This window comes from Chionomys nivalis, chromosome 15 (genome assembly GCF_950005125.1).
Source record: "Chionomys nivalis chromosome 15, mChiNiv1.1, whole genome shotgun sequence".
NCBI classification, from domain to species: Eukaryota; Metazoa; Chordata; class Mammalia; order Rodentia; family Cricetidae; genus Chionomys; species Chionomys nivalis.
Genome location: NC_080100.1, coordinates 592,155 through 616,956, shown reverse-complemented (window position 1 = coordinate 616,956; position 24,802 = coordinate 592,155). Strand labels below are relative to the sequence as shown.

The 24,802-nt window shown below is 43.8% G+C and overlaps 1 protein-coding gene across 1 annotated transcript; it reads right to left on the bottom strand.

The window, feature by feature from the left end:
• Window positions 1–1,909: 1,909 nt before the first annotated feature.
• On the bottom strand, window positions 1,910–24,483 carry Cep72 (centrosomal protein 72). The gene is made up of 12 exons (XM_057790031.1): window positions 24,405–24,483; window positions 23,870–23,997; window positions 22,794–22,986; window positions 20,601–20,709; window positions 17,437–17,615; window positions 14,738–14,947; window positions 13,545–13,849; window positions 11,578–11,716; window positions 10,089–10,285; window positions 7,331–7,457; window positions 3,658–3,769; window positions 1,910–2,120 (listed from the first exon to the last, which is right to left on the bottom strand). Exons 1-12 carry the CDS (start codon window positions 24,481–24,483, stop codon window positions 1,955–1,957), a joined length of 1,944 nt encoding a protein of 647 aa, XP_057646014.1. The 3' UTR covers window positions 1,910–1,954.
• Window positions 24,484–24,802: the final 319 nt, after the last annotated feature.

Genomic DNA, 24,802 nt, shown 5'->3' with positions numbered 1-24,802 from the left:
TGGGAAGGTGTAGAGCTCCCTCTCTGGATACCACCCTCCAGGAACCTCCAGCTGCTCAGCTCCTCAGGTGTTCTCTGAACGCAGTCCTCTTGACTTTCTGAGGAAACTGTATTATGTAGGCATTACCAACTCTGGTCACTGGTGATCAATTTAACCAGCATCCCCTTCACTTCTGGGAGCTTGGGGTTGGGGGTCACATTGCTTCTATCTTTCCAGTTGCCAGCCACATCCTGAAGCCACTTGGAGCTGGCCAGAAGACAACTCATTAGCATGCAATGATACCATCCTTCAGAGAGTCTAAAGGTTCTAGGTGCTGTATGTTTGAAAACCAACACAAACCAGATATTTATTTTATAGTATTTACAAAGACCACAAAGGGAAAATTTAAAAAAAAATAATACCCAAAATTTGTTAATAATTAAAAGACTGATACACAGAACCAGAATAAAGTTAGAAAGTTCTCTTGGAAACACTATTAGAAAATAAAAAGGAAAGAAGCTATGGATAAATGTGATCCCCAAATTGCAGAATCATAGGCTACTTCCCTTATCCATGCTTGGGATAAATGTTCTAGATTTCAGAATATTGTTCTTCATTTTTTGAATTTACAGACATCTAGGTGAGCATTCCTAATGAGAAAAGTGTAGATCTTCCCGTGTTTCATGTTTTTATTTGTCCCCTTCAGTGCTAGAGATGGAATTCAGAGCCTCCTGTATGTCCGGCAGGCGCTCTACATGGAGACGCACTCCTAGTCCAAGTGTTAATATTTGGACACCAAGACAATGCTCAAAAACTTTCAGATATTCAGAATCCTTTCTTAGTGAGGCTTTATTTCCACTATGTTCATGTTTCCTTCAGCACATTCACAATAGCTTTTCAAACAACACCAGCAGTCCCCAGAGTGACCGTACTCAGCAGCACCAGCACTGTCTGCACGGGCTTCACACCAGAAGGAGCATCTTCCTGGTGGATCACATTTGCCTTTTCTAATGAGCACTTTTCACATATCCAGTCATCTGGGTTTCATTTTGTACAGTGTGTATTTAATTATTCCCCTTGTTTTTGGTTGAATAGTCTGCTTATTTGCAGTTATTGCAAGCAAAGGGTGAGGTAGGGAGTGGGGAGATTTTTTTTAAATATGACATGTTAACATTATACAAATTCTTAGACTGTTTTTCATATTTATAAGTGCCATTTTTATTACAACTTGGAACTTACTTCTTACTGTTACTTATTGTATGTAACTTGTTTTATTCAAGAATTCAATGAGAAAATCAGTTATAATTTATAAAGAGCCTCGTAAAATGTTTACTTCTTAAACGTAACAATATTATTAGTTCTTTAAATAAGGACTGCTTGTCACATGAAAACTTATTTTATATAAAACTTTCATGAATTAGGAAGAAAAAATACTACTTTACAACAGGATGTGTTTCAAATATGGCAAAGCCCCAGGGTTGACTTTACCACGTTAGGACACGTTAAGCAAGCTGAACTTCAGACCATGAACACATCTGGAGGACCCTAAGGTCACTACAGTCTCACCAGAGACCGTGAACACATCTGGAGGACCCTAAGGTCACTACTGTCCCACCAGAGACCGTGAACACATCTGGAGGACCCTAAGGTCATTACAGTCTCTCCAGAGACCGTGAACACATCTGGAGGACCCTAAGGTCACTACAATCTCTCCAGAGACCGTGAACACATCTGGAGGACCCTAAGGTCATTACAATCTCTCCAGAGACCATGAACACATCTGGAGGACCCTAAGGTCATTACAATCTCACCAGAGACCGTGAACACATCTGGAGGACCCTAAGGTCATTACAGTCTCACCAGAGACCGTGAACACATCTGGAGGACCCTAAGGTCATTACAGTCTCTCCAGGAATTCAGATAGATGCCTGCCCAGGTGCAACTCTGGAGCTGTAACTGATGAAGGAGAGGATAGCTAGCAGGACTGGCGGCCACCGAGTCGGGAACTATGGCGCGGGAACAGGGCAGTAGTCTTCTTAAACTCCTGGAAGCTCCAGTGCATCTGTTCTACCTCAGCTCTGTGTTGTGCCCGGGTACGGCCCAACTCCTGCAGGAGATGTTCATTCGTACTGACCAGGGAACTGGAGGAGAAAAGGAGATTAATAGGAGAAAAGGAGATTAACTGCTGAACCCCTCCCAGTACTCAGCCTGCTGCCATGTCCCAACTCCCACAGCCTAACTGAAATCCACAGCAGGAAGGATCCCAGACCCTTGTTCTGGCTGGGTTTTTCTAACTGCAGCAGTGCCAAGGTCAACACTTGTTCATGGCTCCATTATTTTCCACTTCTTACTGGCTACTGTCCCTGTATATGACTTTTCCATACCATACATGGGGTGCAACCCGACCCCTTGGCTTGAGCAAGTTTCCTAAAGGTACTGCTGGTCACTGTGAGCTGAATTTAGGAATAACTGAAATAACATACCACATTTCTATGACAAGGCAATAATAACCTTTATAGCTAATAAAGCCATATTCTGACTCTAGTTGTACAGGTTACCCGTGACGCAGCAACAGCACAGAGCAGAGCTGGACTCAGAAGTGCTAGTGCACTTTTCACAACTTCTCAGTACTGCTCCGTTCCCCCAGGTGGCCACAGAGAATAGTACCACAAGTTCAGATAAAGCAAGGCAACGCTAATCTCTGCCACTTTTGAAGACAGTCACCCCATTGAATAATCTATGAAGCAGGTGCTGGTCCTGTTTGTTTAAACCACAGAAATGACTGCTGAATAACATTGACATGCACACGAGTGGACGAAAGCCTGACCCCATTCTCTTCAGAGTTCTGCACCTTCTTCAGCCCATATCTGGGCCAGGATGTTGAGAGTTCAACCACCAATGTCACTGGATGTACCACACAGATGGCCCATTGGATTCCAAGAGAATATTGTTTTGCCTGTTATTGTTTTTGCCTCTAAATTAGTAACTCAGATTCCTTCCTCCCTACTAAGTCTTGGCTCAGTCTCCTCTGCCAAGAGCCTTTCCCTCTTACTACTGTAACCCAGACCTGTGATGACTGAAAGGGAGAGCTTACTTAGCCTGAACCACATAAAGGAGCAGTCACCTAGTGAGGGAACAATGAGAAGGGTTAGAAGGGACAAAGGAGGAAAGAGTGGTAACAGTGACTACAGGCCAGCCCTCTCAATTGGAGGCCCCGGGAATAGGGCTGCTCTCATGACCTGTTCTCACTTAGGCTCTTGCCTTCTTCCCAGAAGAAACTTCCTCAATAAAGCGAGGGTCCGCTTTGCCCAACCCAACATTCGTAGTCCCTTTGACTACCCACACAGCAAGAAGGAGAAATATAATTTCCATGGACTGCAGTGAAAGGGGGAGAACAATGTATCACACCGCACCATCTCTCACATGCACTTACATACTTCCTGGTTCATACACACCTCAGGATCCATACCTCAGGCTGTATACTCCAGTCTGTATCTCAGAGTACACTCCTTGCAGTCAACATCACCTCCATTTTCACCAAGAAGGGACCATTGATACTCAATGATATTCAATGTTAACATGGCAATGAACACCAACTCCTGAGAGACACTGCCAGCTATTTCTCAGTGCTGACCACCCATGCTTCAGCCTCCCCCTGTGCCCCACTCAGAGATGGACCTGTGGCTCTCTTGTAGCATCTGTGTGAGCTCCTGGATCTTATCATAGTGCTCCAAGTGCTGCTTCAGCTCCACAACTTCCCCTGAGAGCTGCTTCATACTTGCCTGAAGTCCTGAGGGAGGAAGAAAGGAAGTGGTATTGAGCAGTGATGTTCATTCACACAATTTGACCATTCTGGTTTAAAATAAAGCCGGAAAAAGACAATCAGAGGTTTAAAGATGGGGGTGAAGAGTATCATGGCAACATCTGTTGTAGACAGAAGTTACAGACCACGTGGTCCCGCGCAGTTCAGTCCCAAAGACATACACAGAGACTTAATTATAAACTGTTTGACCTATTGTTCAGGCTTATTACTAACTACCTCTTACAACTTAAATTACTTCATAATTCTTATCTATGTTTAGCCATATGACTTAGTACCTTTTCTCAGCAAGGCATTTTCACCGTGTTTCCTTTGCTTCTGGATGATGACAGCATTCTGCAATATGTCTAAGTCAGTGGGAACTAATACCCCTGCTACCTACTCCTGATACCCTAAAGTTGGTACTCTGAGGAGCCACATCCCTATGTGGAACCAGATGGTGATGACAGATATAGACTCCTCCACTCTATCTGCCTGCAGAGTCTCCTTCTTTAGGAAGCAACCTGCACCCATAAGGGAACCTATGGCTTAGGGAGAAGCATTATGAAGTCTGTGGTAGCCACACATCTGATGTATCTACTGATTCCTTCCTACCAGTGCCAGAGCAGGTGTTCTCTTTCAATCTACATGACCCTTATTATTTCTGAGTTTCCAACTCAAGGGAAAAGAGATACCGCATTTATTGACTCCCTACATCTGAACAAAAGATATAGATAAATCCATATGAAGATACAAGGCTATGAAACTATACAGTTTCAGTAACATCAAGAAAGCCAGAAAGAAAAGTATGGCAAATGACGACAATGGCACTGGCATACAGTTCTCAGGAATCAGCAGTATATAAACATCTGTGATGATTGGTGACAAGATAACAGCCTCCCCAAGAACATAGGTGAAAGGGAAGACAGCAGGGGCAGCCTAGTTTTAGGACCTGCCAGGAGTCCCACATTAACCAAACTTCAAGAGACATTAGATGAAAACCCAAACCCCACAGGAGTCTCAAGTCTGTAATCCAAAGGACTAGGCCAAGTCCCAGAGGTATGGTAGTGTATGATGTCTATGTTTATGGGGGTAATTGCCATTAGTGGGTATCTGACAGATACAAAGTGGAAGAGCCCCAAAAGACCCATTTTCCTGGGTCAATAACAGGACTATGTAGATTAAACGAAGGTTTCACCTTGCTAGTGAGGGGGAGACCAGGTGTTCCGTGTAATCTAAGGAGCTGGCCAGCCCAATCCCTTTTAGAACAGGTCCCTCATTCAGAAAAACAACTGCTATTGGAAAAGGCTGAGCAAACCATGACAGCAGAGAGAAGGAATGGGGGACCAAAAAGTTCCCAAAAGAAGGCAGTAGTATTTCTGATCCATACAGTCAAAAAAGGTGCTATCTCCTGTAGCGAGCTGCGTGAAGCCACACCTGATGGCAATGTAGAGAGCTGCGTGAAGTCACACGTGATGGTGCTGGCTCCCGCCCTCCGCAATCCCGAAAGCGAGTGCTCTCTGTGATAATCAACTCCTAATATCAACTAGACCTGACTTATGCTATTATCACGCAATGATTGTCAGCTGCTTGCATATGCGTGGACCTATGAGCAGTGCCCACCTGGCAATCCAGGATTGGTAGCCCAGGCCTACTTAAGGGCTGGGAGAGGTTTGCCCAGGGAGAGAGGAAAAGAGGGAGAGAGGAAGAGAGAGAGAGAAAGAAGGAGAGAAAGAGAAGGGAAAAGATTGCTGTGAATAAAGTCCTGGAATAAACTGCAGTGAGAAGAGCTCCGGTGGTCGCGTCATCCTTGCTGGACGAGGGGGGCCGTGACAATCTCCTTGAAATCACAGAGGACAAGTGTCATGTAAAATGAGTGACAGAAAAGCCTACAGCCACAGCAGGAGTGTGAGGAATCACAGTTCTCGAAAGTCAGGTCCACAAAACAGGTACACTCTCCACCCAGCATTTAAAATGAGTAAAGACAAACAGAAAATGAGACAAGAAATAAAGAGCAGCATGAGCCAGAATTACAGAACGTCAGAAAACTCATGTTAAATCAGCAATAAAGAGCATCACACCAGAACTGAGGGCAAGGCTAGAACAACACAGGTCTGTCCCACAGAACCGACTAGCATGGCACAATTATCCCTAAGGATGCAGAGTACGGCATGCATACCGTGGCAGCAATCAACAGCTCTCATTATGGATCTAAGACCCACTCAACAAGATGGAAATCATGCCTGGTACTGGAAACCTAGTCAACTACTGAGGGCTAGTGAAGTCATGAATCCTGGAGGAAAACTAACAACCATCACTTTACCAAACCAGCATAATCCCTAACTACACTTTACATCTTATTTGTCCTTATAGCCACAGGTAAGCGTAGCCCTCGCTCCTTATCAAGGAAACATCTCTTTGCAACAGATGGAGACCACTGTAGAAAACAACAGCCAGTCAGAATGCAAAATTGTAGATCCCAGTCACAATAGACACATCTACAAACAACTAACCACAGTTAAGTTTCAGGAAACATTGTGGAAGAAGGGAGGGGGCTGGGGAAGGCTGTAAGAGCCAGAGGATCAGGGGGCTTGCTATGAGACTGTGTCTCCTGGTAATGTCAGAAGCTACACCCATAAAGTCTTGTCAACCTGACTGCTTAAACATGAGATGAACAACAGACATGCCTATGTGGATGGGGAAAGACCACAAAGCTTTAAACCCTACACAAAGAACTACAGCCAACTAGGGAATTCTGGGAGTAGGAGAATAGTCTTTCCCAGGGAAATTACCTAATACTAAATAGTCAGCCCTAAAAACATACATACAAGTAACATTCTATAGACTGAACAGGTTATATTTGGAAGTATATATACATACATATATATGCATGTAACAACAATGAATGAAAAAGGAGGGCATGAATTTGAAAGAAAGTGGTATATGGGAGAGTCTTGACGGAGGAAAGGGAATAGAAAAATGACATATTATAATCTCAAAAGAGAAAAATAAATAAAATGAGACGGCACCTGAGGAAAGATATCTTTCTCAAACAAAACAAAAATCCCCTCTAACTTTTACAAAAAGGAAAATAAAGAACTTTTATTATTCAATAAAATATTGATATTCAATAAATATTCAATAAAATATCAATATTCAATAAAATATTGATAGTGAGCAGCAAGAGATCTGAGGAGACCTTGACTCAAGAGTCAGACCTGGGTGGCACTCTCCATCCGTGGAGCTTCGTGTGGCAAAGGCTATGGTGCAAAGGATCAGGCACAAGGCAGTTACCTCCTGGCTCTTTAAAGTTTCAAGAAGAGTCAAGATTCAGATGGTGGTGGAAACAGCCAAAAAGTTACCTCCACATTCTGCCCCAGATGAGCTGCTAGAGGCAGCCATTAACAATTGGGCTGGGTCTCCAGACCTACTCTGGCAGTATTTACTGATTCCAATTCCTGGCATAAAGTGACTTAGAACAATGTCGACCCTATGCATGCATGAACACTCAAATTTTACCAAGCAGTATTACCAAATAAACTGTGTACTTACCAGTGATCTGCAAAGTTAATGCAGTTGAAGTGTCTGAATTTTTTACTTCTTTTTTCACGTTGAACAGAAGAGATTTTAAGTTACTATTCTCTTCCAAAGATTTGTCTAAATGTTGTCTCAATGTGTCCTAGAGGCACAGAAAACAAATGTAGACAAGTCAAGTTTAGTCAGTATATTTAATGAATGGAATAAAATTCTGGACAATCAGTAGGATATACTACTGGTGGGAGAATATGTTGTAGTATAATTCTGAATTACAATACAAAGCAAAAATCATACTCTCCAGCATATTATCCCACCAGTAGGGTACCCTAATTACCCACTGGAAGCAAAAGGACACAAGGAAAGGCGAGAAGGGAGATGGGTTATACAGAGGAATTCAGGTGCAATACTAGAAGAGCAATGACAGGGCCCTCTCTTTCCATGAGGATCCCATTGTCACAGGGATCCCCAGGGCCTCTATACTATTCAATATTATTAGCATCCTTCCTATGGGAACTCCATTATGATATGGCTTCTCAGTCTACAAATGTGTGGAATTCTATCAGTAATCCCCTACCACAAGTAGGAACTGAGGCCTGGGCTTCTTACTATCTTCGTAGGTAGGAAAATGCTGAACACAAACTGGGCTGTTAAGACTGGAACATAAGACAGAGACCAAGACTACCATCAGCATCATAATAGCAGCTGTTGCCAAGGTGGTACAAGTTACCAGGCTTCATGACAGGAGTCATGCTAGCTGCCTGTGAAGTCAGGGCTCCCACAGAGCTGTACTCACCTGCCTGCAGCTTAGGGGTTGGAAAAGAGGAGTGAGAACTAGCATCACATCAAGACCCAAGTCCAGTTCACAGGAAACGGGTGAGTTTATTCTGTATGTGGCAATCCTACCCTCTCTGCACATCTACACCCACTAGGCATGATGCCTCCTATTAAAGGCTGATTGCCAGACCCAAAACCATTTCTCTCAGCTGCAGCTTTAAATCTTCTTTCAAAGCACCTCACAATGAAGACCCACACAGGCTCTTCTTTCTGGCACTAGCTCTCAGTGGTGGGTTGTGCCGGCTCCTACTTCTCAATCATACTCAGGCTGTGATGGGCACAGGCCACAGGGACTGAACACACCCAGACTGGGCAGGTACATCTGGCTTGGAAACTGTATTAAGGATACCAGGTTAAGGGCAGAGTCTCTCTCTGCCTCAAGACATAATTCTAGATGTCACAGGAAGCTCCATGCAGGATACCATCTCTACCCTGTGAAGCTCACCAGGACTTGACAATAGTCACTCTGGACAGTAGCTCTTATTGGTCCCTTACATGCACTTTCCCAGTTGTCAGCTCTCTCAGACCGACAGGGAACTTTAGCCTGTTCCTGTCTTGGCACTTAAGGCTGCCCTTTAGCACAGGTACTTCTGTGCATTACTTCCATACTGCAGCAGGGCAATACTGACTTCTGGACTGTCTTTCTGGGTGCCACTGTTCCAGATCCAGCAGGGCTGACTCATACTGTGTCTGCCTTAACAGGTACTACTTTATGGTTTTCTTGTAAGACTATGCTGTGTCCCATGGGGCCAACAATCCTACAGAGACAATACTCTGCACAGCACAGCAGTCAAGGCACACTGGGCTAGGGCTCTCTCTAGATGCCAGAGTTTTGTGCACATGCAGGAGATCCACAGTGTTTTCAATGCCAGAGACCAGCTGTGTCAGTTCATTGTTCTTTCATTTTCTCTAAATTGAGGTTTTAAGTGTCATCTCTTATGCAGATCTTCCCAAAATGAAGATATTTAAAGGCAACTTTAAACTTTCCCCCAGAAATACTGTGGTACATCCATCTATTTTACAGATAAAGTGACCAAGGCAGGAGACAAGCCAGGCAGTTGCTACAGGAACCCACTGGCTTAAAGTGCACACAGTTCATAGGTGCTCACCTTGCCAGGGATGGACCAATACACACTGACAGTGGGGACAGTCTGGCAACCCCTTCTTGGTATCATAAAAACTCCTGCAGCCCATACAGAGGCCCACATGGCATCAAGACTTTCTGTGAGGGAGCCTGGAAGAACATCCTGACGTGCTAGGCTTTCAGATGAGAGTGTTGAGCCTTGGCAACTGATTTGTGCTTAGTTGATATCATTCTATTGCAGAAGCTGGCCACAGCATGTTGGTTCAAGGCTCATTTTGAGGTTATTATGAACTACAAAGCCACAGAGCTAAGCAGACAATTAATACTTGCTCTGGTGGGTGCACTCGCAGGTGGCTCTGTGGTCTGACCCTTCTGCCAGCTCCCAAATAAATCACATGGAGACTTATTCTTAGTTATGAATGCCTGGCCTTAGCTTGATTTGTTTCATGCCAGCTTTTCTTAACTTACATTATCCTATCTACCTTTTGCCTCTGGGCTTTTCCTGTTCTCTTACTTCTGTAAATCTTACTCTTACTTCATGGACTGCTGTGTAGCTGGACGTCTTACCCCTGATGTTCTCCTCCTTCTCTGGCTACTTCTCCTTCTATATCTTCTCTCTGCCTGCCAGTCCTGCCTATCCTTTCTCCTGCCTTGCTATTCAGATCTTTATTAGGCCACCAGGTGTTCTAAACAGGCAAAGTATCACAGCTTCACAGAGTTAAACAAAATAACATTCCTTAACATAATATTTCCAACAAGAGAGCCCAACAGTAGCTGTGAGCACAAGAGTCAGCACTGCCCTTGTCCTGAGGTCCGACCCATGAACAAATGAAAACAGCAGGGACCACAGCTCACCAGCTCCCTCTTCGAATTGTTGAGCTCTGCCGTCACCTTGTTCACTACGGCAGTATACTGTTGCTGCTGCTCAGCAAGGCGGCTTTGCAGGGACTTATTTTCAAGAGACAGGTAACTAATTCCTTCCTTTTCAAGTGCTGAACTGTCCCGAGCCACTGTGAACTCTTGAAGAGACGCCAAAACATGTCTGGCCTGAGCTAGAAGTCAAAAGGAAGTAGAGTTACCATATCATAGCTAAAGGATGGAATATAAAAAAAAAAAAATCCTCACTACAGGCTATGTGATCTGAAAGCAGAGGACAGAAAAACAAAACAAAACAAAACAACAAAAAACCCAGACACTGGTACCTTGATTGCCTCTATGAGAAATGGACATGGCTTTTTTTTTTTTTTTGGTTTTTCGAGACAGGGTTTCTCTGTAGCTTTGGACCTGTCCTGGAACTAGCTCTTATAGACCAGGCTGGCCTCAAACTCAGAGATCCGCCATTAAACATTAAAGATGTTTGCCACCATTGCCCAGATAAGAATGGACATGACTTTTAATTACAAAAAAGGCAACCTTTGAGAGAAGAACACATATACTAGGTAGCCACATCAGGAAGACGTAGCTTGGCCTGAAAACTCCAAGGAGGAAAGGGCATTGTGACCATCACAGCTACCATGGATCACTTCTGCTGCAGCAAGACACTGGCCCTGGTTAAAGGATAAACGTACAGTTGTTCCCAGGGTTTCTGATGCAGGAATAAGTAAAAAAGTCACAACCTCAAGGGGAGGTCAGGAACTGTTGGCTACCTTAAGTCAACACGACACAAGCTAAAGTCATCTGTGGGAGCCTCAATTAAGAAAATGCATGATAAGATGGGGCTGTAGGTCATTTTCTTAATGAGTGATTAATGGTGGAGGGTCCAGTCCATATGGGGGCACCCCTGGGAGGGTGGTGCTGGTTCTGGAAGAAACAAGCCAAGAGGGGCAGGGCAGTAAGCAGCAGCCTTCATGGCCTCTGCTTCAGCTCCTGCCTCCAGGTTCCTATTCTGAGTCCCTGTCCTGACTTCCTTTAATGATGAACTGTGACGTGAAGAGTCAGCCAAATAAACCTTTTCCTCCTCAAGTTGCTTTGGTTATGGTTATGTGTTCTATCACAGAATAGTAACCCTGACTAAGACAGGAGCCATGGCAGACAGTAGCTTAGGCATCTCAGTGCTGATGAGCCTGACTCCAAAAGGACACTCCTTGTAGCCCAGGCTTCTGGAGAAGGCAGTCATCGCCTAGGCCTGGAGCACAACACTGCATGAGGAACCCAGCACACTCTCATGCTGAATCTCCAGTCTGCAGAAGCAAACGGACCTACCTAATCTTCACTAGGGAAGACAGTCTTGTTGGGTTCCTATCACATACCTGAAGTTTTGTGAATCCAGGGCCCTGTACTCAACCAGATGCACATAGAAAATCAGAAGACAGCAGACAGCTTAGTAGATGCTGCCAGGACTCACCAAGGAACGCCTCATTGCCATGCAGGGATCCACTGCCACTTGCGCACCTGTCTATTAGGTCGAGGAGCGCCTCCAGGAGTGCCACTTCCAGAGCAGGCCTCTGCTCAGGCACCACCGCCGAGCAGAGTTTAGGAGACAGCTATGATGAAGACACAACCACAAGACGGCTTTAAGCTGGCAGCTCACTGTGAAAACTAGGTCTCTAGCGCAACACGACTGAGTATTGAAACGCTTGTCTCCTTTGTGGAAGAAGTCTGTGTCCAGGGGCAGAACCTTGAGCTGAGAACAGACACCCATTTGTGACGCTGGCCCCTCACGAGGCTGTACAGCACAGCACTCCCCTCTCCTGTTTCCTTCTTTCCAAATCATCATGGTCACATCACATACGAAAGCATCCCCCAGAACTATCACTTTGTAGTCAACTAACCATTGTCTCTAACATGGTTCAGAAATCCCATGAGTGACCTTAACTGTGGCTCCAAATAGCCAGCTTCTGTTGCAGAATATTATTTTAACTGGGCAAAGATGTGCTGTATTTGTTTATGCTATGGATTATTACTTTAACTGTGTAAAGGTGTGTTTATGCTGCATTTGTTTAAGTTTTTTGTTTGGTTTTTCAAGACAAGAGTTTGTCTGTGTAACAGTCCTGGCTGTCCTGGATTCACTCTGTAGACCAGGCTCAAACTCATAGAGATCCACCTGCCTCTGCCTACTGAGTGCTGGGATTAAAGGCGTGCACCACCCAGCCTTTATCTTCTTTGTTTAACGAAGTAAGGATTTGTGTTTAATTATGTAAAGATGTGTTGTATCTGTTTTACCTTGCCTGCCTAAAGGACCTGATTGGTCTAATAAAGAACTAAACAAAAAATAGCGAGGCAGAGAAAGGACAGGTGAGGCTGGCAGGCAGAGACTAAATAGGAGAAATCTAGGCTTGAAAAGGAGAGAAAAGAAGAGAAGAGGAGAGATGAGGAGAAGAGAAGAGCGAGGGACACACCCAGGGAAGAAGCCAGGCAGCGGCCAGTCAGATACAAGTAGTGAATGCAAGACAGAGAGAAGGAGAGAAAAGTAAAAAGTCCCAAGGCAAAAGGTGGATAAGGAGAAACAAGTTACTTTAAGTTAAAAAGAGCTAGCCAGGCATGGGATAAAACCGGACTCTCTGAACATGGCGGACAATGAGAGCTGACGAGAGGCCAAGGACAATGGCACAGGGTTTTGATCCTACTTCATGTTCTGGCTTTGTGGGAGCCTAGACAGTTTGGATGTTCACCTTCCTAGACCTGGATGGAGAGGGGAGGACCTTGGACTTTCCAAGGGGCAGGAAATCCTGACTGCTCTTGGGACTGGAGAGGGAGGAGAAGAGGAATGGGGGGAGGGGGAGAGGGGCGGGAGGAGGGGGAGGGAAATGGGAGGCGGGGAGGAGGCGGAAATTTTTTTAAAAAAAAAAAAAAAAAAAAAAGAGCTAGCCAGAAACGAGCTGAGCCTTTATGACTAATGAGAAGTTTCTATGTCATGATCTGGGAACTGGGTGGTGACCCAGTAGAAAAGATCTGATACAAGCATCCCTTGTTTTACCTCAGGTGTAGCTTAGGACCAATCAGAGAATCAACCACCCTAAATCCCCTGTAGCTTCTAAGCCAAATGAAGTAGTTCGTGAAGCCTGTAGGTCCTTGAGGGTATGGGAGGTCTTAATCCCCTTAGCAGGAATGAATCTTTCAGAAACCATAACATGTATTTCCAGATTCTCCCTTCATGACAGTCACTGATGATTCAGCCTGCCATAAAGCCTGACTCCAGGTTCTGAGACAAATTAAATATGGGGAAAGGAAATCAGGCTGTGGCTGTGCTTGCCTCTCAGAACCAGAGCACTACAACAACGCAGCATGAGGATCAAGCACCAAGCGCTAGAACACACTTGGCGGGAATGAGGCACGTCTCTAGCTGCTGACCCCTCTACTCCAGCTGCTCACCACTCTGGGGTCACTTGAGCCATGAGATGTCTGCTCTTCAGCCTCCAAAGCCTCAGGATGAGACATGGTCACCTGACTGTGGCTCTCCAAGCCATCCTGTATGCTCAGACTGTCATCGAGGCCGGAGGGCCCATCAGGCCTCTCTAAGCAGCTCAGACACTCCCGGTCTGAAGGCACCTGGAATCTCCCACCAGGCATCCTTCGCTTTCTGTACTTCTCAGGAACAGGCAAAGGATTTAATATATTTTGTGATGACAAACTTGACTTCTGAGAAGATGAACCACAGTCCTCAACATCCACAGAGTCTATAATACAGAGAGAGTGAGCAGAATCCTCATTAAACTGAATTCTTTGGGATGTAAAGGCTGATATTATAATTAAAAAAATACATACTTATAAATGTGAATGTGTGTCAATCAAACACAGGCATATGCAACAAACACATGAGTATCTATGCACACACATACACAAAAAGACACACAAGAGGAAGGAGTACGAGGTGAAGGAGGAAGACACACAGGGAGCAACTGTGATAAAACATGGATTTTGAGGAGTGCCTGGATGAAGTAGACAGAATCCCTCCTTGTTAAGTACCAGACTTCCGTGAGCATTTGCTCACAGCTCAATGGCACAGATGTGTCAACAAAATTCTCGATACAATATCACATATGTGCATTTCCAAGAAATTAAATGGGCTGAAATGGCCAAATGAAATGGGACATCCTCTGTACTTGCTCACTAATATCCTTGTGGAGGGGTAGACATGCTCTTCTCTCAGGAAGAAAAATGAAAGTAGGGAAGTTATTGAACAGGGGCATGACCCTGGCTTAGCCACAGCCCAGAATTCTAGACAGCCACATCCCTGACCATTGTACTTCAAACGTGATGAAAACAAGAGAGGTCTCAAGATAACAAGTTCACTTATGTGGGAAGTTTTCACACTTAAACTATAGATGCTCGTGGTACTCTCAATAACTTATTTAATTTTCCTCATCTTTCGTATTAAAAACGTAGCTACTGTAATGAGCTTGGCCTGTGTATTTAGAAAAAAATGTGTGCCTATGGGGCTAGATAGGAATAGGAAGAAATGTGAGAGGCACAGTAAGAACATGTAGGAAAATACCAAGAAATTTACAAACTTGCAGTCTAAAATAAATTCCAATGTGCCAAATCAGAGTTATGTAACCGATCACCTGAGTGCGCAGAGAAGCGGGCTTGCTGCATGTTCACATGGCAGGCCTCTGGCACTCCGTGCTGTGGGGCGAGCTCCCCACAGAGATGGTCCTGCGATAAATGGCCTGAACAGCACCCTCTGGGGTTGCCTTTCTTCTTCTCGTGGCCTCTCCTCACTGAGTCCCCACACTGGTGCTGGATGGACAAAGGACTCAACAGATGTCCAGGCTCTATTTTATTAAAAACATTTTAAGTTTTACTTCATTAAAAATTATATTTTAAGTTTGTGATAAAATATGAAATTTATAAAATATACTTTTCTTAAATCAATTAAATAAGACAAAGAAGACAGCGTAGGTTAATAGAGCTACAGCACTGCAGTGAATTCCAGGTAGTTCTACAGACAGGAAAACTGCAGTGGTCAAGGGTGACAAGACTCAATCCCAAGTAACCAAGATGGGGTGACAGTATATGGAAGACAGTTTTACAGATCAGAAAATATGTAGTGATATTTCATTTGAATTTTAATAAATAAAGCCTGCCTGAAAATCAGAGAGCAAAACAGCCCCACTGGTCAGCCTTACAAACCAGACAGTGGTGACACACACCTTTAATCCCAGTAGTCACACTGGTTGCCATAGAAACCAGGTGGTCGTGGTGCACACCTTTAATCCCAGTCCTACAGAGGAATATAAGACAGGAGGACAGCTCTCACACACAGTCTCATTCTGAGATTCCTGAAGGAAGGATTGCCATTTCAGACTGAGGCAGAGGTAAGAACCAGGCTGTTTTGCTTTTCTGACCTTCAGGTTGAACCCCAGTTTTTGTCTCCTGGTTTTTATTACTTGTGCTACATAAGTAGATGCAAGTCAATTGCTTCAACAAATGTCCAGTTATTACATGATGACTCTTTCAATAGATGCTCAGAGTAACTAGAAGTATTAGTTGATGATGTGTTACATTCATTTATGCTGTGGAATACTTGTTTAATAATGAAAATCTGTGTTGCATTTGTTTAATTCTATGAAGCTGTGTTACTTTGCCTGCCTAAACACTAGATTTTTGGTGAACAGCCAATAGCTAGGCAGGAGAAAGAATAGGCAGAGCTAGCTGGCAGAAAGAATAAATACAAGGAGAACAATGTGAGAGAGAAGAGAGGGCACCAGGGACCAGCCACCCCACTACACGTAGAGCTATGAAGTAAGAAGAAAAGATATATAGAAAGAGAAAAAGGTAAAGAGTCCAGAGGCAAAAGGTAGCTGGGATAATTTAAGAAAAACTGACTAGCAACAAGCCAAGCTAAGACTGGGCATAATAAGAAAGAATAAGTCTCCTTGTGATTACTTGGGAACTGGGTAGAGGGCACCAAAAGAGCAAAGAAAAAGAGTTAAAAACAAAACAAGATAAAGAAAAAAAAAAAAAAACAACTACAGGTCATGGCCAGTAATGCAGCACTTTTACACCACTCAGTACTATTTCAATATGGCCTGTCTTTCTATAGCACAAGGTGGAAAAGGGTCATATTAAGGCACAATCAAGCACATTCTATTATAGAAAAAAGTGGTTGCTTGGACTTATTGGTTCTTTGAATCACTGTTATGAAAGTGAAAAGGCAATCAATAAGTGGATTGAGAAAACGGTCTCAGATCTAAAATCCACACATAATCCAACACTGAAAAGAGAAATAAGCCCATTAAACAACAGAGCAGGAAGGCTTTAAAGTACTAAAGAGAAAGCACACAAATGGCCAACACTGCATCAAAACCCTTCAGGAAAAGGCAAGGTAAAATTATAAACATATACACGCCTATGAGGAGAACCAAGATTAAGAGGACTGACAACAGCAGTATTGGGAAGATATGGCTCAGGAGCTGCTGGCCCCAGCATGAATGGCTCTAGGAACCCATCATGGAGTAGAAGACATTAAAGCTTATAAGTAAGTCTGATGGAGGAAGGTCATTGGCTAATAAAGAAACTGCCAAAAAAAAAAAAAAAAAAAAAAGAAACTGCCTTGGCCCATTTGATTGACCAGCCTTTAGGTGGGTGGAGTAAACAGAACAGAATGCTGGGAGGAAGAGGAAGTGAGCTCAGATGCAGGGCAGCTCTTTTCAGAGCCAGACGCGATGCAAACAGCCACCAGGTCAGACATGCTGAATCTTTCCCGGTAAGACTGGTGCTACACAGATTATTAGAGATGGGTTGATCGGGATATGAGAATTAGCCAGTAAGGGCTAGAGCTAATGGGCCAAGCAGTGTTTAAAAGAATACAGTTTGTGTGTTGTTATTTCGGGGCATAAGCTAGCCAAGCGACCAGGAGCTGGGGCGGCAGGAACACAGCCCGCAGCTCCTTCAACATAAGTCTCTGGTGCGCATTAAGCTCACAGTGTGAGAAGTTCTGAGATTCTGGTAGGTACAGTGGCCTATCAGGCTCCTGAGCACTGGCATATCGTAAGAGCCAAGTGACTGACTGCTCCTCCTCAGGTGCTGTGGACGTCTAGCTTTCTTGTTTATATCAGGTATTTTTTCTATGCTCAGACAGAGAATGATACTCAAACAACTGTAATTATGACTAGATTCAAATTAGATCCATTAACTTTCCATTTTCTAATTCCATAAACCAAATACTAGTACTCAAAGTCAATACTATAAGCATCAAAAGTCCACGCTGAAGCCAAAACCTCCCTAAACCATGGTGGATTCACTGTGCTGTGCAGCGCACCTTGGGCATAATGGAGGTCAGCCTCGTGTTCCTTCTGGCTGGAGCTCGTGCTCCCAGGAGGATTGCTCAGGTCCCACTCACATTCAGCAATGAGGTTCAGGACAGCCTCATCATCAGCATCCATAACTAAGCATTTCTTAGCTGAAGTATCAGCACATCTGGTTCTGGAGTGGTGTGGTCTGCAAGGGAAAAGAAGAGTCTTCAGTGCCAGCAGGCCCATGTATACTACAGTCCAGAGGGGACCCTCACACCTCTCTTGGGAAAAGTTCAGTGCTAGAATGGATCTCATTACAAAGTGACCTGGAAGAAGGTCTTACCTAGCACAACTGTGAACACACGACAAAGTCATGAGTTGCAGGTGATGTGGGATTCCCCTTTGCATGCTGTGAATACAATTGTTTAATAAAGAAGCTACTTTGGGCATATTGCAGCACAGAATACGGCAAGGCGGGAATTCCAAAAGCATAGAGAAGAGGAGAGGGTAGGTGGAATCAGGGAGAAGTCATGTAACCGCAGCAGGAGACAGACACGAAAAGGAACCTTACCAGTAGGCCACAATCACGTGGCAACACACAGATTAATAGAAATGGGTTAATTTAACATATAAGAGCTAGTCAATAAGAAGCGTGAGCTAGTAGGTCAAGCAGTGTTGTAATAATACAGTTTATGTGTGATTATTTTGGGTGTGGGTGGCAGGGAAATGAATGGGCAGCCTCAGACTACAGAATGGCATGCTAATGTGGGCCACCTAAATCCACATAAAACCTGAGAGATCTTGGAATTCTAGGCACAAAAAAGACAGAAAAAAAATGACACCTTGAAATTTGCAGGCAAATGAATGGATCTAGAAAACATCATATTGAGTGAGATAACCCAGACCCAGAAAGACAAATATCATATGTACTTATTCATAAGTTGGTGTGGGACAACTGTTTATATTCTGTCAATTATGTTTTAAATAAACACTGATTGGCCAGTAGTAGGCAGGAAGGATAGGCAGGATAACCAGACAGGAAGTAGAGGTGGGTCAATGAGAACAGGAGAATTCTGGGAAGAGGGAAGCTCCCTCTGCAGTCTTGTCCAGACACAGAAGCAGCAAGATGTGACTATGCCACTGAAAAGGGTACTGAGCCATGTGGCTAACACAGATAAGAATGATGGGCTAATGTAAGTTATAAGAGTTAATAAGAAGCCTGAGCTAATGGGCCAAACAGTTTATGATTAATGTAGATGGCTGTGTGATTTCTTTGGGACTTAACAATTGCGGGAACTGGGCAGGACAGAAAACTCAGACAGCAGTAAGTGGCTGTTAGACATAAAGCAAAGAAAATCAGCCTACAATTCACAATCCCAGAGAACTAGACAACAATGAGGATCCTAAGAGCGACATACATGGATCTAATCCACATGTTAATAGAAAAGGACAAGATGTCCTGAGTAAATTGGGAGCATGGGAACCATGGGAGAGGGTAGAAGGGGAGGGGAGAAGCAGGGAGGGGAGCAGAGAAAAATGTAGAACTCAATAAAAAAACTATAAAAAAAGGAAAACAAAAAAATAATTTCAAGTTTTTGAAGAAAGAAATTTGAGAAGATATCAAAAGATCTCCATGCTCATGGATCAGTAGGATTAACATAGTAAAAATGATCATTTTACCAAAAGCAATCTATAGATTCAATGCAATTCCCATTAAATTTCCAACACAATTCTTTACAGACCTTGAAAGAACACTCAACTTCATATGGAGAATCAAAATCCCAGGTTAGCTAAACAATCCTGTACAATAAAGGAACTTCTGGAGGTATCACTATCTCCAATTTCAAGCTCTACTAAGGAGGTAAAATCATAAAAAGAACATGGTAATGGCATAAAAACAGACAGGTGCATCAATGAAATTGAACTGAAGACCCTGACATAAATGCATACATCTATAGACATCTGAGTTTTGACAAAGCCAAAATCATACAATGGAAAAAAGAAAGCATCTTCAACAAATGGTGCTGGCATAACTGGATGTTGGCATGTAGAAGAATGCAAATAGATCCATATCTATCACCTTGCACAAAACTCAAGTCCAAGTGGATCAAAGACCCCAATGTAAATCCAGTTATGCTGAACCTGACAGAAGACAAAGTGGGAAATAGCCTTGAACACACTGGCCAGGAAAAATCTTCTTGAATAGAACACCAGTAGCACAGACTGAGATCGACAATAAATGGGAACTCATAAAACTGAGAAGCTTCTGTAAGGCAAAGGACACAGCCAATAAGACAAAATAGCAGCCTACAGAAAAGAAAAGATCTTCACCAACCCCACATCTGACAGATCTCCAAAATATATAAAGAACTCAAGAAACTAGACACCCCCCCCAAATAATCCAATTAAAAAATGGAGTACAGATCTAAACAGAGAATTTATAACAGAAGAATCTCAAATGGCTGAGAAACAGAATTGTTCATCATCCTTAGCCATCACGGAAATGCAAATCATAACGTTTGATGCTTGTAGGGCATTTTCTTTATTAGAGACTGATGGGGGAGGGTCCAGCCCATTGTGGTGGTGCCATGCCTGGGCTGGTAGTCCTGGTTCTACAAGAAAACAGGCTAAGGAGCAAGCCAGTAAGCAGCACTCCTCTATAGCCTCTGCATCAGCTCCTTCCTCTAGGTTCCTGCCCAGTTTAAGTTCTTGTCTTGATTTCTTTTGGTAAATGAACTGTAAGTGCAAACCAAAATAAACCCTTTCCTCCCCAAGTTGCCTTGAACATAGTGTTTCATCAACAACAGAACCTTAACTAAGACAATATACATATATGAAAAAAAACAAAATTAAAAACAAAAATAAAAATACAAAACAGGGTCAAGACATGCTAATGTTCTCCATTACTGCCATAATGTGAACAGCAAAATAAAGGAAAAAGCTGACACCAGAGACACCAAGAGATCAGAAATGCAAGGCTCTGTGGTATGGCCGTCTGCACAGCAGCTCTCCTGTTTCAAATGGGTTTGTGGTATTGAAAAAAACATCTGAACAGAGAGACAGACCCTGCACCCCCATCTACTCGATCCCCAGGGCAGTTGGCGCACAGACATTCATGCCTGATGGCTGAATGTTCTGTCAACAGGCAAGGTTGAAGTCCATCTCTGAGCAGAACTACATCAGTGCATACCTTCCAGCTGTTACAGCAGCCGAGAAGCTCTGCTTTGAGTCCAGTGAATTCTCTGAAGCAAAATGAAGCTGAGAAGCCTTTCGCTCACTCTCTCTCACAGGACGATCATCTAAAGACAAAATTCACAAGAACTATAGAAAACAGCAGGGGCAGGTGATTGCCATGTTTTTCATGAGAGTTGTCATGCCTAGTTCCCCTACTCTGGAGCTCACAATACAGGAAGACTTTGGTGCCAGGGCTGACTCAACCATAAGCTCTCATCAGCAAATGGCATGTATCAACCTGGAATTATGAGCTCTGGTGGCTATACTTGGCTTCCCAACAATGCCAAGTGCAATGCCAAGAGGCTAGCCTATGCCCTCAAAGCTCACTGTCCATGAGCTGCTACTGGAACAGGCTAATGCCCGCTGCAAAAATAGGACACATATGAAGTGCACATACATTTAAAATGCTTTTAAAATGTTTATTAAATATGTGCATGCCAGACACTGGATGTTTCTTGTCATATAAGCGAAAGGTCTGCACAGACGAGTCCACAACACACTGAAGAGGACTGAGAATCCCAAATGTTTCCACTAGAGATCTGAGGCCTCAGAAGGCTTTGACCAAGAGTTCCTGGAACCTCTTATGTAAATACCTGAGGACGAGGAGGCCCTCACTCACTCCTGGAACTCTCCCATTTTATAGTAGCATTCTAGTTGCACATGTGAATAAGTTCCCATGCTAGCTCCTAAATGGTATTTACTCTGGCACAAAATTATAGAAAATAGTAAAGAGTGAGGAAAACCCACAATGTTGTAAAGTTACACGTGTCTTCTCTAGCGGAACATGTCTACACTAAGCTATTTTCCAGTCAGAGGCAGTAAATCCTGGACTCCTCCACCAGAACGCAAATGCAAAACTTCCAGAGCCTTCCAAATTCCTACCTACAACAGGTACCAAGGACCAAGCCCCTCTCCAGGCCCTGTATAGAATCAAAGTTCCCCCTCTTGCACCTGTTGATTCAGGGCCTTTGTACAGGGTTCTCCCAGTGACTCTAATATCACTAACATCCCTTTGCTGTCCTCGGTGCTAAGACGTGACAGCTCAGACTGTATGGATGAGTTCAATCTGATGCTCACTCATGAAAGCTCTTGACCTACAAATAATCCCACAGAACAGGTATTACATAGTGTCCATCTCCCAGGGCTGAGTAACGGCTGTGCAAGGCTGGCATGAAGACTATCTACGGGAAGACTGACTGACAGACCATGTCTCTCCTACATTTATGTACTGGGTATAAAAACAAGGCTGATTCAGATCTGGCCAACGCCTGCCTGTCTACATACAAGGGTCAGGCAGAATTACTTAGGGAAACTTGTAGACACTCAAGTCACATCTGTCTCTTTTTGCTTTTGTTAACTGAAAAAGAACATCTATTTTTTTTAAAAAAATGATGTCTAATTTCTGAATTTATGTGTATGAGTGTGGGTGCACTTATACCATTGCAAAGAACAGAATTAAATCAGGCCATCAACTTGGCAGAAAGTATCTTCACTCATTTTACCCACCGACCCAAAAATTGGCATCTACACTTTTTCCAAAAGACTTTGAATGGCATCTTTGCTTGCAGGCATTTGCTATGAAGGAAAAGTGGTCTATTTTTCTAATATTTCTAATAGACCTTCAGGGGTTCTATTTAATGACCTCTGGGCTCAGAAGGGGAAGGTTTCCAATGATCACTATGACAAGAGGTCTGACCCCAGTAACAATAGAAAGGTCAGGAAATGTTCACAAGTTCCTTGTCCTACAAGAAACTACCCTGGGAACTTAAAGGTATTAACTAAAGAATGACCGTAAACTTGGCATTTTGCTGTTGTTGTTGTTGGTAGTGTTATGTGTGTGTATATGTGCTGTATAAGTACGTGTGTTTGTTAGTGCATGTGCATGTATGTGAGCATGTGGGGGTCATATGTAAACTGCTGTGGGTGTCTTTTCTCAAATGCTAGCCATCTTGTGTTTGAGGTAAGGTCTCTTAGTAGGCCTGGAACTTGGTGATTAGCCTGGGCTGGCTGGAGAAAGGCCAACTTCAGAGCCAACAGGGATTTAGACCACCAGTGCAAAAAAACAGTTTCAGCTTCCATCAGGGAACAACAGGAGCACAAAAATGACTCCACTATATGAGGGTGTGAGCACAGTAGCTCCTCCACCTACCCAGCTGTCGGAGCTTAGGGAGCATGTGCACAACAAATAGGCGATAGTCAGACTCATTTTTCACGACAGGGTTAAGCCGGAAGTCCACATCCTGGAGCTCCGTTAGGGAGTGGAGCCTAAATACTTCTGCTAATGAAGAAATACAGTTGTAGTAGAGATTGAGACTCTCCAAGAAGACCAGATGTTGAATGCCCTGTTAATGAGAAAATACCTCAAGTAGTGAGTGCATCATGAAAAATAAAATATTGGTAGGAGCTAATCAATTTAAACATACTTATAGTGAACATATAGATTACCAGAAAAAACTAACAATGCAACATGTTCTCTTTTGTAAAGTTCTATGTTCCATATAGGACAGCAACTACACAGGGTGTCTAAATACAGGTTTGTGAGTCCCAACAGTAAGTAATAAGCACAGCAACTCTTTCGAGGGCAAGTATGAATCAAGCTACATAACTTACACAATTTCATTTACTCTGCACACACTCAGATCAGGAGGCTAAAGTTTGGGATTTGAGAGAGGAGCCAACCCTTGGTTTTAGCCAAAGCTGGAGCCTGTACCTAAGTCAAGAATGTTTCCTACTAAGTAATATTTTCCCAGGCAGTGACATCGTATGTTCCTTTCAAGGCAAGGCCCTCCTCCCTGAATTGAGACCTAAGTAGCATTTATACAAACTTTGGAGGACTCATTATTTTGTCATCATGACTGGGTTGAGACACACACTGCCAGGCATGAATAGATAAAGTGCAGGAAGAGGAAACACAGCAGACGAAAGGATGAAGAAGAATGGGCATGCACACTTTAGTCCTTAGGATCTTGTTTCATTCAATTTAAAGATAATTCATCTTTACAAAGTTCATTACTTTGGTATTTGAAGTAGGTTAAAGATATGATGGGATGGGTGAGACACAGCTTTAGATGAACAACAGTGACAATATAACACTTAATGTTATATTCTAAATGTACAGTTTATAAGCATTCTTTGTGCAGCTTCAAAACACGTTGCATTTTTTAACTATTAAAATATGCTCCTCTGATACTGATAGTGATAAATTTTAACAAGCCTAAAACGCACCTCAAGACTAACTATGGAGTTACGTGAGAGATCCAAGGATTTTAGAGATGTCAAACGCATCAGAGAGTTCCCCAGGTGAGTAATCTTTTCTTGGTATGTTCCAGGAATAGATAAAGATCGAAGCTCAGCTAAGAATAGAAAATTGTAAGATTTTAATTCTTTTTAAAATTGAAAATAGTATAATAGAAATTAAATTGGGGGGATTATACACACTATCACACATATACACACCATCACACATATACACATACACACATATACACTATCAATCACACATGTACACACTATCACACACATACACACACTATCACAGATATACACACCATCACAGATATACACACTATCAATCACACATATACACACAGGCCCGGTCCCCAGGCTCTCATGGACGGCCTAGCCCTCTCCCACAACCCGCCCCCCACCAACCGGCCGAGACCGTTCTCGGCGAAGCGGCATGCGTACTGAGGCCGACTTAGCAGACCAGGCAGCCCTCCCGGGGAACACCCTGAGCCCCAGGAGTCGTCCCCACACGCACCCAAGTCCCGGTGGGGACCCAGGCCGCTGCGCTCCCGGACGGTTTCCTCGCACAAGACCAACCGCTGTCCTGGCGCCATAGCTTCAAACCCGACGCCCGCGCGCTGCGCCTGCGCAGTACGGTGAAGTGGACGGCCAGACCCAACGCTGCAAGGGGCGGGCCCAGCCAGGAAGGGGGCGGAGCATGAGCTGCGTCTAAAGCTGTGTCTGAGCGGTTTCACTCACGCTAACCCACCCACAGGCTCTGTGCAACCTCACTCTGCTCTGGACCCTCCCCCAGACAGCCCCATTGGGTTCAGTGTGGCCTGGGGTAGCAGCTGCTAGTGACCCGGCCATTCGCGTCCACTCCCACTTCCGTTCACCTTCTCTCTACCGCTCCTGGAGCCTTTGCTTCTGAGG